General features: G+C 37.9%; 1 protein-coding gene across 1 annotated transcript in view; it reads right to left on the minus strand.

Annotated features, from left to right (window-relative positions):
- STAP1 (signal transducing adaptor family member 1) overlaps positions 1-14,319 on the minus strand; it is a 53,721-nt gene that overhangs the window by 19,695 nt on the left and 19,707 nt on the right. The window contains exons 5-7 of the mRNA XM_023232148.1: positions 10,959-11,125; positions 8,437-8,565; positions 1,205-1,274 (exon numbers count right to left, since the gene is read on the minus strand). Coding sequence (XP_023087916.1) covers positions 1,205-1,274; positions 8,437-8,565; positions 10,959-11,125 — 366 coding nt within the window. The remainder of the gene's footprint in view (positions 1-1,204; positions 1,275-8,436; positions 8,566-10,958; positions 11,126-14,319) is intronic.

A 14,319-nucleotide genomic window follows, 5' to 3' on the forward strand; every position in this document is an offset into this window, starting at 1 on the left:
CAAGACTCCTGTCTCTTAAAAAAAAAAAAAAAAAGTCACAAAAATACAACCTCATTGAGGGGTTGAGGGGTTGGGGATGGTGAAAAATGAAAGAATAATCCAGGCTATTAGTTTTCTTTACACTGTAGACTGTATGAGCTAATGACAAAAATGAGCCCCAGTTCACCCAGTTACAAAGATGTCACAGTATTCTTCCTTGTCCATTGCTTGTAGTCACTTAGTTATTTGGATTATCCTTTAGCAATCTAGTTATCTGCCTTCTTTATTGAATTTTCTTTTAAAAGTCTAGTCAGGAATGAGTCTGATAACTGAGAAGCTTTGGGAGGCACTTATGGCAACGATGGAAGTGTGCTCTATGAATCAGCAGCTACCTTATTCTCTAAGAATTATGACCAAAATATAAGAAATTCAACCACACTGTTCCTTTTTCTATTTGATCAACACAATGGGCCTGGAGAAGCAGAGGAACTAGGTAAATATAAATATCTTCAAGACCCACCAGTTCTATTTAAGTGATATCCGGAGACATCTTTCCTGACTCAATCTTCCCACTACTGCAGCCTAAAATCACAGAGCTATATTCTCTTTTTCAGCATCCTGGAATGTAGGCCACATCACCACATTCTCATTGTTTCAGAACAGTGTAAATACCAATTATCTCACCTGTATAAAAGGCATAACAATATCTACCTCAGGGTAACAATAACAGTTACATTGGATGATATATGTCAAGTACTTAGCTATATCATTAGCCCCATGATAAGTCAGCTAGGGTGGGAGAAAAGCTGAAGACAAATAGAAATCTTTTCTTCACTACTATGTTGCTATTAAGAGAGAATTTCTGAACTTCAGCATTACAGGTATTAGAGGATTAGGCATTTATAGATTTCTTCCCATTAGAAAGAAACATATTTGAAGATGTATAATTGGCAAATGTTTAACAAAAATATCTTTCTTTCCCTGAATTCTTTCCACTTTTCTTTCCCTGCAAACCTTGAGAGACTTGCAGAGAAAGAAAAGTGGAAAGAATTTTTAGAAGCAAATTACCTTTTACTCTGCCTCACCCACCTGTTCCTGAATCTCACTTTCACCTTGTATATCTGCCACATTCAGGGCTCCTTAACTTGGCTGCTTTTTGCCAGCACTAGGAGGCTATAAGGAATCGGGAGGAAGTTCATCAACAACAACAAAAATAGCTACTTACAGGTTTTTCCAGTTCAATAGTGTAGTTTTGTCCTACACTCATCACTTTGTAGTGCTTGATTCTTGGCATGCTACAATGAAACAAATGGTTAGTCTCCATTTTATTATACAGTTGGGTAAATGCAAACTAAAGTAAATATAAAATATCACCTGTATAATAAACCTATGTTGTGATGAATGTAGTTTGGCCAAAAAAAAAAAAAAAAAAAAAAAAATCCTTGGTGGTTTTTGTTTTTCTGTTAACCTGGTTTGCAGAGTGTCTTTTTATGGGGGCTACTCACTAGGGATATAGGTAATCTGAGTCACTGAGTGGGTAAATTAGAAAGAATAAACAGGGAAAAAAGAAATCAAGAATTAAAAATCTTTCAGGCAGAAATAATTTTTTTAATGTCAGTAACCTAGAAAGTAAAAAACATAATAAAATTCTATGTAGATATATAAAATCAAATATATATTCTCCATATTAAGAGAGAAGTAGAAAGAATTATTAAAAGTACATTGCTTTCTACTCTACATTATCACCAATCCAACCAGAAAGCCCTCAATAGCTGTTATTCATGTTAGCTCATATACCACCCTGGATATCCACTAACTTTGGGGCTGACTTAGAGATATGGAAAACACTGGGTCTTAGGCACTATATGAACATATAGATGATAACGTAAGTACATTACATGAATTGTAATGTCTTCCTCTTCTATAGTCACATAGCACTCAAAATTATTACCACTCAAATACAGGGTATTTTATTGATTTTGAAATGTTTATGAACAAGAGGCATATCCTATGCATCTCTGTATTCTAGCATTAGGCACAGAATAGGTATTTATAAAGTTGAGTTTTTAAAATATTAGGAGCTGGATGAGTGGGATGGCTCATGCCTGTAATCCCAGCACTTTTGAAAGGCCAAGGCAGGAGGATCACTGAGCCCAGGAGTTAGAAAAAGACTGGGCAACATAGTGAGACCCCATCTCTAAAAAAAAAAAAAAAAAATCAAAAAATTAGCCAGGCATGGTGGCATGCATATGTGGTCCCAGCTACTCAGGTGTTAGGTGGGCAAAACACTTGCGCCCAGGAGGTTGAGGCTGCAGTGAGCTATGATTGTGCCACTGCACTCTAGCCTGGGCAACAGAATGAGACCCTGTCTCAAAAAAAAAAAAAAAAAAAAAAAATAGGATCCCCTATCTCGTAATGTTATCTGCTAGAACTAAGCAAATTTATACTGAGATCAGAAGTCAGTATCCTTGTCAGTTAGTTTTGAACTAGAGTATATTTGTCTTGAATTCCCTTGATTTGTATGACAAGCATGTTAGGATGAAAACTTTTTCTAGTGTTGACAGGTTAACAGCATTTATTACTTTGTCATTTGCTTGAATGACACACTAATTAAGTATTTGTCCTATGTACAATAGAAGCTGTCTAAAACAAAAGTGTTCATCAGGTTAAGCTAGGCACAGGGTCTTTCTACCTTTTTTAAAATCGCTTCTCCTTTCATTTTCAGTTAGGACTGAAACTGAAGTCTTCTATTACGGGGACTCTTCTCATCCACCATTATATCCAAATCACCTCTCAATTGGATATCACAATGGGAAACAGCTCATAAATTCCGATAACCTACTTTCAAAACATGGGATAAAAGTCAACCAACCCTTTCCCTTCCTAAAAGGCATTCAGCATTCCTTAATGCTGAAATTTCAGGAATCAGTTGCAAGTTGGTAAAGGAAGCATTTTTGGACACAGAAGGTTATTATATAGTACCCTTTCAGAGTGGTTGTATCTGGCTTTATCTTTATCACATCATAATAAGATCTTCTTAATCAGGCAGTTACTTTTGAAAACTCTACAATTTCAATTAGAATTCCTGTATTCCCATTAAATAAGGGATTGCTGTTCGTTGGAAGACTGATAGAAAACTTGGTTCAAATTCCGATTCTGTCATGTGGGTTCTCTGATCCTCCATTTTCTTCGTCTATAAAATGGAGATGGTGCCTTGCCTCACGGGGCTGCTGTGAGTTAATGTTTGCAAAGACCTTAGTACAGTGTCTGGCACATTTAACCACTCGGTAAATTATAATCATTTTTACTACTTCTTAAATGTATTGTTTTAATGTTGTAGTTTCTGTGAGTCTCATCCTCTTCATTTGTAAAACATGGAAAATATTGTCTGTCTCAAAGTTTTTATTTTGCTTGAAGGAAATGTTCGCCACTACTCAGCATAGGACCCACAAATGGTAAGCTATAAGGAGAACAACGATTGTTGTTATTAAAAGCCATCATATCAGCCGGGCGCGGTGGTTCACGCCTGTAATTCCAGCACTTTGGGAGACCAAGGCGGGTGGATCACGAGGTCAGGAGATCGCAACCATCCTGGCTAACAGGGTGAAACCCTGTCTCTACTGAAAATGCAAAAAATTAGCAGGGCGTGATGGCGGGCGCCTGTAGTCCCAGCTACTCGGGAGGCGGAGGCAGGAGAATGGAGTGAACCCAGGAGGCGGAGCTTGCAGTGAGCCGAGATGGCACCACTGCACTCCAGCCTATGAGACAGACTGAGGCCCTGTCTCAAAAACAAAACAAAACAAAACAAAAAAAAAACGCCATCTTATCATCATCATCATCCATGGCAAAGCCGTGGGAGGAAAAGTGGCAAAGGTCAACAAGGCATCTTGGAACTTTTGACTAATACAATGAAATTCTGGAACAGAAAGAGGTGGGAAAAAAAACTCCGTTGAAGTTGCTTAGGTTTTGACTCTCTTTTTAGACATTGTGCTTTCCTTTCTTATTGTTTTGTTCTGCTTTTCCAAAGAAATAAAAAGATGAAAAAAACAAGATTGATAGAATTTGCTGTATTAAGGTTTCCTTATGCTGACCTCAAAATAGAAGTAGCAAGTCTTTTTTTTTTTTTTTTTTTTTAAGAAAAGGTGTTCCCTTAAATGTTCTTAGCTTCTGACCTCAATTTTTGCAAATAAATAAATTTTGGGTAAATGTTTCCTACTGCTTCGTTAGCTAATGGCTTTCCAAAGTTTCCATACTACTAGCTTGGTACCTAGTCATAACATTTTCAAGAAAACCAAACCAAGCCATGAAGTTCTGTTGTAAGAACAGTTTTATGTCTTATGAATTCACGCACCACTGGCCTGGGTAAAGGTGGATGATAGTCTACACTGAGACAAGAGTCATCTGGTAATTTGGCATTGAGTGGCTTTTGTTTATTCCTGAGAACAAGTCTTCCCTCCCACAGCTGCTCTGTTAACAGATGGAGATAATTTTATTTTCATGTACTGCTTTGTAAACCAACTTGTACTTTTCAGCTAATGTTTTACCAGACACAGTCATCTAACTTGCATGACTGAACTTTCTCCCATAACCTGTAAGAGAATGAATTGGTTTTGTGAGTAATACTAGTGCTTCCCAATAGCCGAGGTTTCTACCAAATTCTTTACATTAAGTTGTACCATATAACAAGCTAAAATTCTAATACTCTGTACAACTGTTATCCTTTAAAATTAAGTGACCTGTTACATGGAAGATATTAAATTCAGGTACTCTGAAACACCTGTTTTGAGGCATTAGAGAATACATTTAATAAACTTTGACATCATAGATGGATTTGGCATGTAAGGAAAATTTGTGCAATACAGTTGATTTTTTCTTATCCACTTCCAGGTATAAACTATTTCTCAAAGCCTAAATAAGTGCATACTGACTCTAGTGTTAGAATGCTTTAGTTTAACCATACTTCTTGCTTTCCAAATATGAACTTTTGTAGGGGGAGAGTGATTAGTTTTATAAAATGTTGTAAGTTTTGATGACCATCAGCTAACAAAGGCATGAATTTCTGTATGAATTCAAACTGAAAGTGAGCTTATTACATTTAGAATTATGCAACTTTTCCGTACTCTCTTACGAGCTTAACATATAACTTAAATACAATACAATTGTGAGTAAAAACTGTGACACTATATTCAAATCCTAAGTACAGAAAATCACTGTGTTTAGTCACACACCACGTCTGTAGCAGAAAACAGTTATTTCTCATAGTTAATTGTATAGAAAATGTAATGAAAGAGTTGGACTAATCTAGACCACCTTAAAAGGAATCAGGCTGCTATTGTGCAAGAAATATGCAGTTTTTTTGTTTGTTTGTTTTGTTTTTGAGACAGAGTCTTGCTCTCTTGCCCAGGCTGGAGTGCAGTGGCAAGATTTCAGCTCGCTGCAACCTCCACCTCCCAAGTTCAAGCGATTCTCCTGCCTCAGCCTCCTGAGTAGCTGGGATTATAGGCACGTGCCACCATGCCCAGCTGATTTCTGTAGTTTTAGTAAAGACAGGGTTTCACCATGTTGGTCAGGCTGGTCTCAAACTCCTGACCTCTTGATCCGCCTGCCTCGGCCTCCCAAAGTGCCGGGATTACAGGTGTGAGCCACCATGCCCGGCCGAAATATGCCGTCTTTAAGGAGCTATCAGGTCTTGAGATTTTGTTCATTTCATGCAGAACAGTAAGACAGAGGTCACGTGTAAATGGATCAACCACTCGATCTGACCAAGAAAGGAATGACATTAAGGAAAAGAAAAAAATCACTCTCTTTGGTGATCTAATTCTACTTTTAAGCAGTTAGATTATGTTTCTATTAAAAATTTGCTATCTCCTAATTTTTAATTCAATGTTACATCCTCTCATTTTTAAAAGTGGAAGTAAACGGTTAAGGATATGCTGTAGTTTATGTGACACACAATTTCCTAAATCCTGAAAAAGGACAAACTTCTTGACCAGGATACACGAAAGAGAAAAATCCACTTTTCTATTACAAATCATTCTCAGTTCACTGATATTTAATGGCAATCATGACAATAAGAAAAATGATTTCTTTTGGATTTGTATCAAGATAGTCAAGTAAATTATAAATCAAATCAGGTTGTAACTGAAAAATCTATTATTTTTTACCATATTTCAATAGAGTTGAAAATCCACTAACGTAAAGTGTTAGTTTATAATGAACAAAAAATAATGAAACCACAAGTTTAAGTTGGCAGACATTCATTGTAGAAATATACACACAGAGATATACACACACACATTTCCTTACACAAAGAACCATGATCTGATTTACCATCTAACATTCTTGCCATCTGTTAAAGTGCCCATGACTAGTGTGTAAGACAAGGATCTGTTTACTGGCAAGTGAATAAATCTTATTGGGCTGTGGCTCACACTAGCAATGTAGCCATAATGCCATGTTTTAAATTTGTCTCTGGAACTTGTTTCTTTTTAACTGTCATTACTCACCATACGTGTCTTCATATTTAGAATTATAGATATTTATGGGGTGGATTAGTAGATAGATTCCTTGATAGATATGTTACAGTATAAAATTTAATAAAATAATATTATCCCCATAAGGAATAGCAAATTCAAAAGTCAAATTTCTGTTTATGCATGTATATTAAAGAAAGTCATTTATTGAATATTTTCTTTTTTTTCTTTTTTTTTTTTTTTTGAGATGGACTCTTGCTCTATCACCTAGATTGGAGTGCAGTGGTGCAATTTCAACTCACTGCAACCTCCGCCTCCTGGGTTCATGCCATTCTCCTGCCTCAGCCTCCCAAGTAGCTGGGACTACAGGCGCCCACCACCACACCCGGCTAATTTTTTGTATTTTTAGTAGAGACAGGGTTTCACCGTGTTAGCCAGGGTGGGCTCGATCTCCTGACCTCGTGAGCTGCCCACCTCGGCCTCCCAAAGTGCTGGGATTACAGGCGTGAGCCACCACGCCCAGCTTATTGAATATTTTCATGTAGGACAAAACCTCGATATTTAAATTATATTATCAGTTGTGGAAGTATTAACTAAGCCAGAGTCCCCAATGAAGTGCAAGTTCTCATAGACTTTGAAAGCTGGAGTCTATTAAAAGATCTAAGTACCCTAACTACACAGAAAAATAACTTGCATTTAAGTGTTACTGACTTGCAAGTTAGACCATTTTACCAGAAAAAAATTAGTAACCTTGACAAAGAGGCTCCTAAGTGGCCCTTTTTTGTAAATAAGTCAGATTATGACAACAGTTCAGTGGCCTCTCATGTCATTCAAAGTAAAACCCTTGTCCCTACAATGATCTGTAGGGCTCTGAGTGATGTGTCTCTACCCCCACCTCTGGAATCTCCTCTCCTACCACTTTTCTCTGTGGTCATTTCATTGCAGTCACAGCAGCCTTTTTCTTTTCTTGAACAAGTCAAACATTCTTCTGTCTCAAAGCATATGCACTTGCTGCCTGGAGCACTTTTGGCCCAGATATAGGTAAGATTTATTCTCTCACTTCCTTCAGCTCTCTGCTTAAATCAGTTAATAAAGTAGGTCTTCCTTGACCACTCTATAGTAAAACAACCGCAACCATAAAAATGTGCTCCCTTTATCACCCCTGAGGGTTCCCGTCTCTCTCATCCTGCTTTATTTTACTTTATGGACCTTATTGCCACATATTTTTAGTTATGTGTTTAAGTCTATGTCTCCTTACAAAATTGTAAACTCATGGAAGATTGAAGCCAGGGATGTTTTCCTTTTTATATTTTTATTGCTAGACAACTCAAATTGAAAGAGAGATATTTGTTTTTTTCACTGCTGTATTCACAGTGCCTAGAGTATTGCTTGGCATATAGCAGCTGCTCAATAAATGTTTGTTGAATTGAATGAATGAACAATACAACTATGTCCAGGACCAAAATAATGTGTTATTCTTTCTTCTTCCCTGCCAATGTTAGCATTGGCTCAGTATTTAGCATTGCTTTTATGACATTCCCTCCTATTCTTGTGTTCTTTTTTTTTTTTTTTTTTTTTTTTTTTTTTTGAGACAGAGTCTTGCTCTGTCGCCCAGGCTGGAGTGCAGTGGCGTGATCTCGGTTCGCCAACCTCCACCTCCTGGGTTTAAGCAATTCTTCTGCCTCAGCCTCCCAAGTAGCTAGGACTACAGGCACGTGCCACCACGCCTAGCTACTTTTTTGTATTTTTAGTAGAGATGGGGTTTCACTGTGTTACCCAGGATGGTCTCGATCTCCTGACCTCGTGATCCATCTGCCTCAGCCTCCCAAAGTGCTGGGATTACAGGCGTGAGCCACTGTACCTGGCCACTTATGTTCATATTTTTAGCCCCAACAAAACACATAGCAGGTGCTGATCTGGACTTGTATTAAGTGATACCATGCTTTTAAAAATTCCATACATTAAAAAAAAAAATTAAACATACTCTATCTCCTGCCGGATAGTGATGGAGTAGTTTCTACTGTCACTGCCAGGCCTCAGGATCATATTTCCCAAAGAAGGGTTCTTCTGGAGCATCTCAGTTGCCTCTTTCCGGGACACTGTATAAAAACATCTACAGAGGTAAGATAAAAAACAGAATTTTTTTTTAACTGACAAAGACAATTACTTGAAAAAAAATACTACCAAAATAACTTTGAGAGCTGCAGTTGTTAACTTTTCTTAAAACTTCTGATTTGATTATTCCAATTATGTAATTACAATGATCTATTATTACAAGCCTGTGTCACTCTGTGTATGCTAACGTTAAGGTCTTCCTTAATTCTTCCAAAGCCTTTTTATACAAAGAGAACCTGAAAAGGTATCTACTGATCAGTATATAATCATCATTACCAACAAGAATTAACAATGTATCCCCAGTCTCAGTTGATAAGTAGGTTCTTGGATAAATATTTATTGGGAGTTTCCTTTCAGCGATACAAAACATCTGTAAATGTTTCTCTTGTATGGTCTAAGTTTTAAACAACTGGTATTTAAATATGTTTGCACTCATTTCTTTTGGTGTAATGTGTCTTTCTATGGCATTGTTGTTATTTTTATGTGCAAAATAAAAAAAGCACTTCTCATTTTTATAATATACACATGCTCCTTGAATTATGATAGGATTATATCCCGGTAAACGCACTGTAAGTTGAAAATATCATAAGCTGAAAATGCATTTAATACACATAACCTGCTGAACATCATAGCTTAGCCTAGCCTACCTTAAAAATGCTTAGAACACTTTCATTAGCTTATCGATGAGCAAAATCATCTAACACAAAGCTTATTTATAATAAAATGTTGAATCTCTCATGCAATTTATTGAATACTGTACTGAAAGTGAAAAACAGAATGGTGTATGGGTACTAGAAAAGTAGAGTTTATACTGAATGCATATTGCATTTGCATCATCTTAAAGTCAAAAAGTCATTTAACCATTGTTCAACTTATACAGACCACCTGTACATCGTAGTCAAGAAAATATATAGTTATATTCATAGAAAAAAAAAAAACTCATAGAAAAGATCTGGTAGAAGTCTGGGCATGGTGGCTCACACCTGTAATCCCAGGACTTTGGTAGGCCAAGGCGGGTGGATCACGTGAGCTCAAGAGTTTAAGACCAGCCTGAGCAACATGGCAAAACCCTGTCTCTACAAAAATACAAAAATTAGCCAGGTGCAGTGGCAGGTGCCTGTGGTCCCAGCTACTCAGGAGGCCAAGGCATGGGAATCGTTTGAGACCCAGAGGTGGAGATTGCAGTGAGCTGAGATCGTGCTGCTGCACTATAGCCTGGATAACAGAATGATATGCTGTCTCAAAAAAAAAAAAAAACCCAAAAATGTTAATAGCAAATATCTCTGAGCAGTGGAACAAGGAATAATTTTAATCTTTTATATGTAATAAACATATATTACTTGTTTTATTGAGAAAAGAGAAAAATTAGCAGTCCATGTGACTTTTAATCAATCCATCAGTTGCTGGTGGTTTCAGGTAAAAATGATGGTTGTCAGGTTTCAGTGATTGTAGCACAGATAGAGTATGCAACAGAACCTGATGTCAAACAGGGTACCAGGACAAGTTTTATTGACACCACCACCAACATTCCTGGAGGAAAGAGCTCAGAATCTTTTCAATGATATAAAAAATAAATGTAGGATGTTGGTGAATTTAGCATTTTCTGCACCTCTTTATTTTTCCAATACCTTAAACATTTTATACAAGGCCTTTGACAAAGTACAAGCTCGATGACTACTCACTAATTGGTCAGTTGAATAGAACATTCTAGATATTGAAAATTTAGGCCGGGCGCGGTGGCTCAAGCCTGTAATCCCAGCACTTTGGGAGGCCGAGACGGGCGGATCACGAGGTCAGGAGATCAAGACCATCCTGGCTAACACGGTGAAACCCCGTCTCTACTAAAAATACAAAAAAACTAGCCGGGCGAGGTGGCGGGCGCCTGTAGTCCCAGCTACTCGGAGGCTGAGGCAGGAGAATGGCGTAAACCCGGGAGGCAGAGCTTGCAGTGAGCTGAGATCCGGCCACTGCACTCCAGCCTGGGTGACAGAGCAAGACTCTGCCTCAAAAAAAAAAAAAAAAAGAAAATTTATTGGTATAATTTTATCATAGAAAATCAGTCAATCATAGAGTTTGCATAGTGAAAAAATATCTTTTCCTGCCTTCTTCATAGGAGTTTTTATTTAGGTGTGAGCTCTGGAAAGAGTATCTATTTGTTCTAAAGATGTGGGTGGAGGGGATTTCCTGTGTGGTAAGATGGTTAGTTCAAATCTGCATTTTGTTCATCATGACATAGAAGAGGAAATGTGGCATGTACTCAGAGATATACAGTTTATCCTCAAGACTGCATATTATCCCTGGTTTAGCAAGAGCAAGTGGCTAACTCTCCTTAAGAATTAGAAATTAGTTTTAACAATTGAATGAACAAACTGCAGTTCATTGTGCACTTACGCTGGCATAGGGTTCAGTACATCCACATAATCTTCAGTTGGTTCCTTCTCTTTTTCCACAGATGTACTCTGCTCTGTCTCAATCCTCCTTTTCTTTTCTCTCTCTAGGACTTCATGTAGTTTAATTACTTGCCCAGGTAGGAGTGACACATTTTGGGGAACTGACAGCTGAAACCAATTAAAAGAGTAGGCAGGCAAGAAAACAGCTTAATAACTTACAACTTTAGTAAAGATGAACCTGTTCTGATCCTACAGGACTGCAGTTACCTGACAGAGGTGAGTGAGTAGGGAATAAGGTAATAAGAAACAGAGGATTTTAGTCTAGGGTGGGTGTCTCAGAACTGCCTCTGCACCAACTACAACCTGCACAGAGTGCCTACCCTTCTTGCAAGGAATCTTCCTTTTGGTTTGGCCCCAAAGCTAAGAATACCCCACCTTGCACTAATAGCTAATTCAAGTAACAACAAACCTCATATTTTTCATTCTGAGCTCACTAGTTCATCAATGCCAGGGAAGTTCCAGAACACCTTCAAGGTACCTTACTCTCTCATAAGTAATCTGAAATGATTTCCCCCAGCTATGTGGCAACATGGGATTCAAATGGAACTGTTCATTAGATGACTGAAGAGCGGCAGTCAGAGGTCTCTATTTTGTGTCTGTGGTGTGTTTCAAACATTCATTCACATGTTAGAATTATGATATTTCTACTTATTTGTTGGTTTTGTGGTGGTTGTTACCTTTCCTAGAGATGTATTTCATATTGACTCACCTATATATGTCCTTCTGATTTATATTCATACCTCCAATTTTGATCTCATTATGACCAGCTCTGTGCTCTTGAAAGGTGTAGTTTGAATGGTAGGATATTTTTTGTATGTGACACTAGCAAGTCTGTATTTGGAGGCAGCCTTATGTGATTATCACCTTTATCTTCAGAGAAGGGTGCATGCTTTCCAGGAGGTATACAAGAAAGTTCATTAGAGTATGGGAAGAAAACATTATAACTTCACTTCCTATTAAGTTACTATTTCACTAATTTGTATTATATATGTTTTAATATGTGTACAAGTACATATAAAATTTACATAAACATTTACTAATAGGGATATACAATAAAAAAGGCTTAGAGACATTTTGAGATAACTAAGCTAATAACCAGTAAAACAATTTCCATATATACCAGAAAAAATAAAATAATGGGGAAAAATACCTAATGAAACACATATCTTTATTAATTGACTATTATAGCTCAAGCATTGTACATGTTGTATTGCAACTCCTCACAGAAATGCTACAAAGTACTGTTACACGGGAGGGCGTAGTGGCTCATGCCTGTAATCCCAACACTTTGGGAGGGCAAGGCAGGTGGATCACTTGAGGTCAAGAGTTCAAGATCAGCTGGCCAACATTGTGAAACCCGTCTCTACTAAAAATACAAAAATTTTGGGTGACATGTGCCTGTAATCCCAGGTACTTGGGAGGCTGAGGCAGGAGGACTGCTTGAACCTGGGAGGCGGAGGTTGCAGTGAGCCGAGATCAAGTCACTGCACTCCAGCCTGGGCGACAGAGCAAGACTCCATCTCAAAAAAAAAAAAAAAAAGGTATTGTTATCCCCAATTTACAAATGGTGATATAGTTTGGATATGTGTTCCCACCAGAGCTCACGTTGAATTAGCCCCAGTGTTGGAGGTGGGGCCTGGTGGGAGGTGTTTAGGTCATGGGGATGAGTCTCTCATGGCTTCGTGCTTTTCTTATGTTAGTGGGTGAATTCTTGTGAGATCTAGTCATTTAAAAGTGTGTAGTACCTCCTCCCCACTCTCTGTCTTTCTTACTCTCGCCATGTGACATGTCTGCTCCCCCTTCACCTTGTGCCATGAGTAAAAGCTCCTTGAGGCCCTTCCCAGAAGCTGAGCAGATGCTGGCACCATGCTTCCTGTACAGCCTGCAGAACTATGAGCCAATTAAACCTCTTTTCTTTATAAATTACCCAGTCTTAGTTATTTCTTTATGACAATGCAAGAATGGCCTAATACAAATGGAAAAAAAAAAAAATCAAGCTCAGAAAGATTAAATAACTAATCCAGAGTCACATAGCTAGTAAGTTATGGAACCAGGACCCAAAATGGGGGTTTATTTGATTCAAAAGCAATGTCTCCATGCTTTCAACTACATACAGTCTGAGCTGCTCCCACTTCTCTACTAAAGTTATCCTAATAACAACATACTGTAAATTGTTCATATGCCATGATCTGGAATCATAACACAAAACAATATTTACAGAGTACAAAATTGAAGCAACTTGTCTTCTCTTAAAAATTCACATAGGCTGGGCATGGTGGCTCACACCTGTAATCCCAGCACTTTGGGAGGCCAAGGCAGGAGGATCACTTGAGGTCAGGAGTTTGAGACCAGCATGGCCAACATGGTGAAACCCCATCTCTACTAAAAACATTTTTTAAAAAACTTAACCGGGCATGGTGGTAGGTACCTGTAATCCTAGCTACCCGGGAGGATAAGGCAGGAGAATTGCTTGAACTCAGGAGGTGGAGGTTACGGTGAGCCAAGCTTTCACTACTGCACTCCAGCCTGGGTGATAGAGTGAGACTCCATCTCAAAAAAAAAAAAAAAAAAAAAATCATAAATTTTATCTTATATTCAGTTACTTATTTATGTGTGTGTTTTAATATAAAAATAATGCTTTTTATTCTTACTCCAGGAAAGAAACTAAAAACAAAATGTTTAGCCAAAGCTTTATACATACTTAGTGTACCAGGAAGATGCAACAAGTTTTTGCCAGTGTTTTTAGTGTACTCCTTGACACTTAGTCACATATGCCCTTGGGATAGTTACACCCGGTATTGGAAGCACCATACCACACAGTGATACTTTCAACAACAGAGGGAAAGAGTGCAATTCCCCAGGATTTCTTCCTCTCCCTCTCAGAAGTCAACATGTTCTTCACATCTTTAACTGGTCCACTTTTCTAGCCTCGTATAGCTTCCCTACACAGTAGTTGAACCTCTAACTTTTACCTGTTACTCGCTGAAATAAAGAACCTCCATCCATCAGCTTGATAAAGTGCAGTGCTTATTTCAGATGACTGCAATGGCTTACTTAGAAACTAGCTTTGGATAGAATCTGTGTTTAACTGACTCTAACACACACAGTTTTTATATCCTTTTAAATTACTAGAGAACGTGGTGCTCCTTGGGAGGCTGGTTATCAAAGAACCTCATATTTCCAAGGCAATTGCTACGGTGGCTTTATTTAAAATAACAGACATTATCTGACTGCAAGAGTTAACTCTAAGCAGTAGATCTTACTATTTGCCTCTGATAAAACACACAGAATTGAACAGGTAA

The sequence above is a fragment of the Piliocolobus tephrosceles genome, chromosome 3, assembly GCF_002776525.5.
Source record: "Piliocolobus tephrosceles isolate RC106 chromosome 3, ASM277652v3, whole genome shotgun sequence".
In the NCBI taxonomy this organism is placed as follows: domain Eukaryota; kingdom Metazoa; phylum Chordata; class Mammalia; order Primates; family Cercopithecidae; genus Piliocolobus; species Piliocolobus tephrosceles.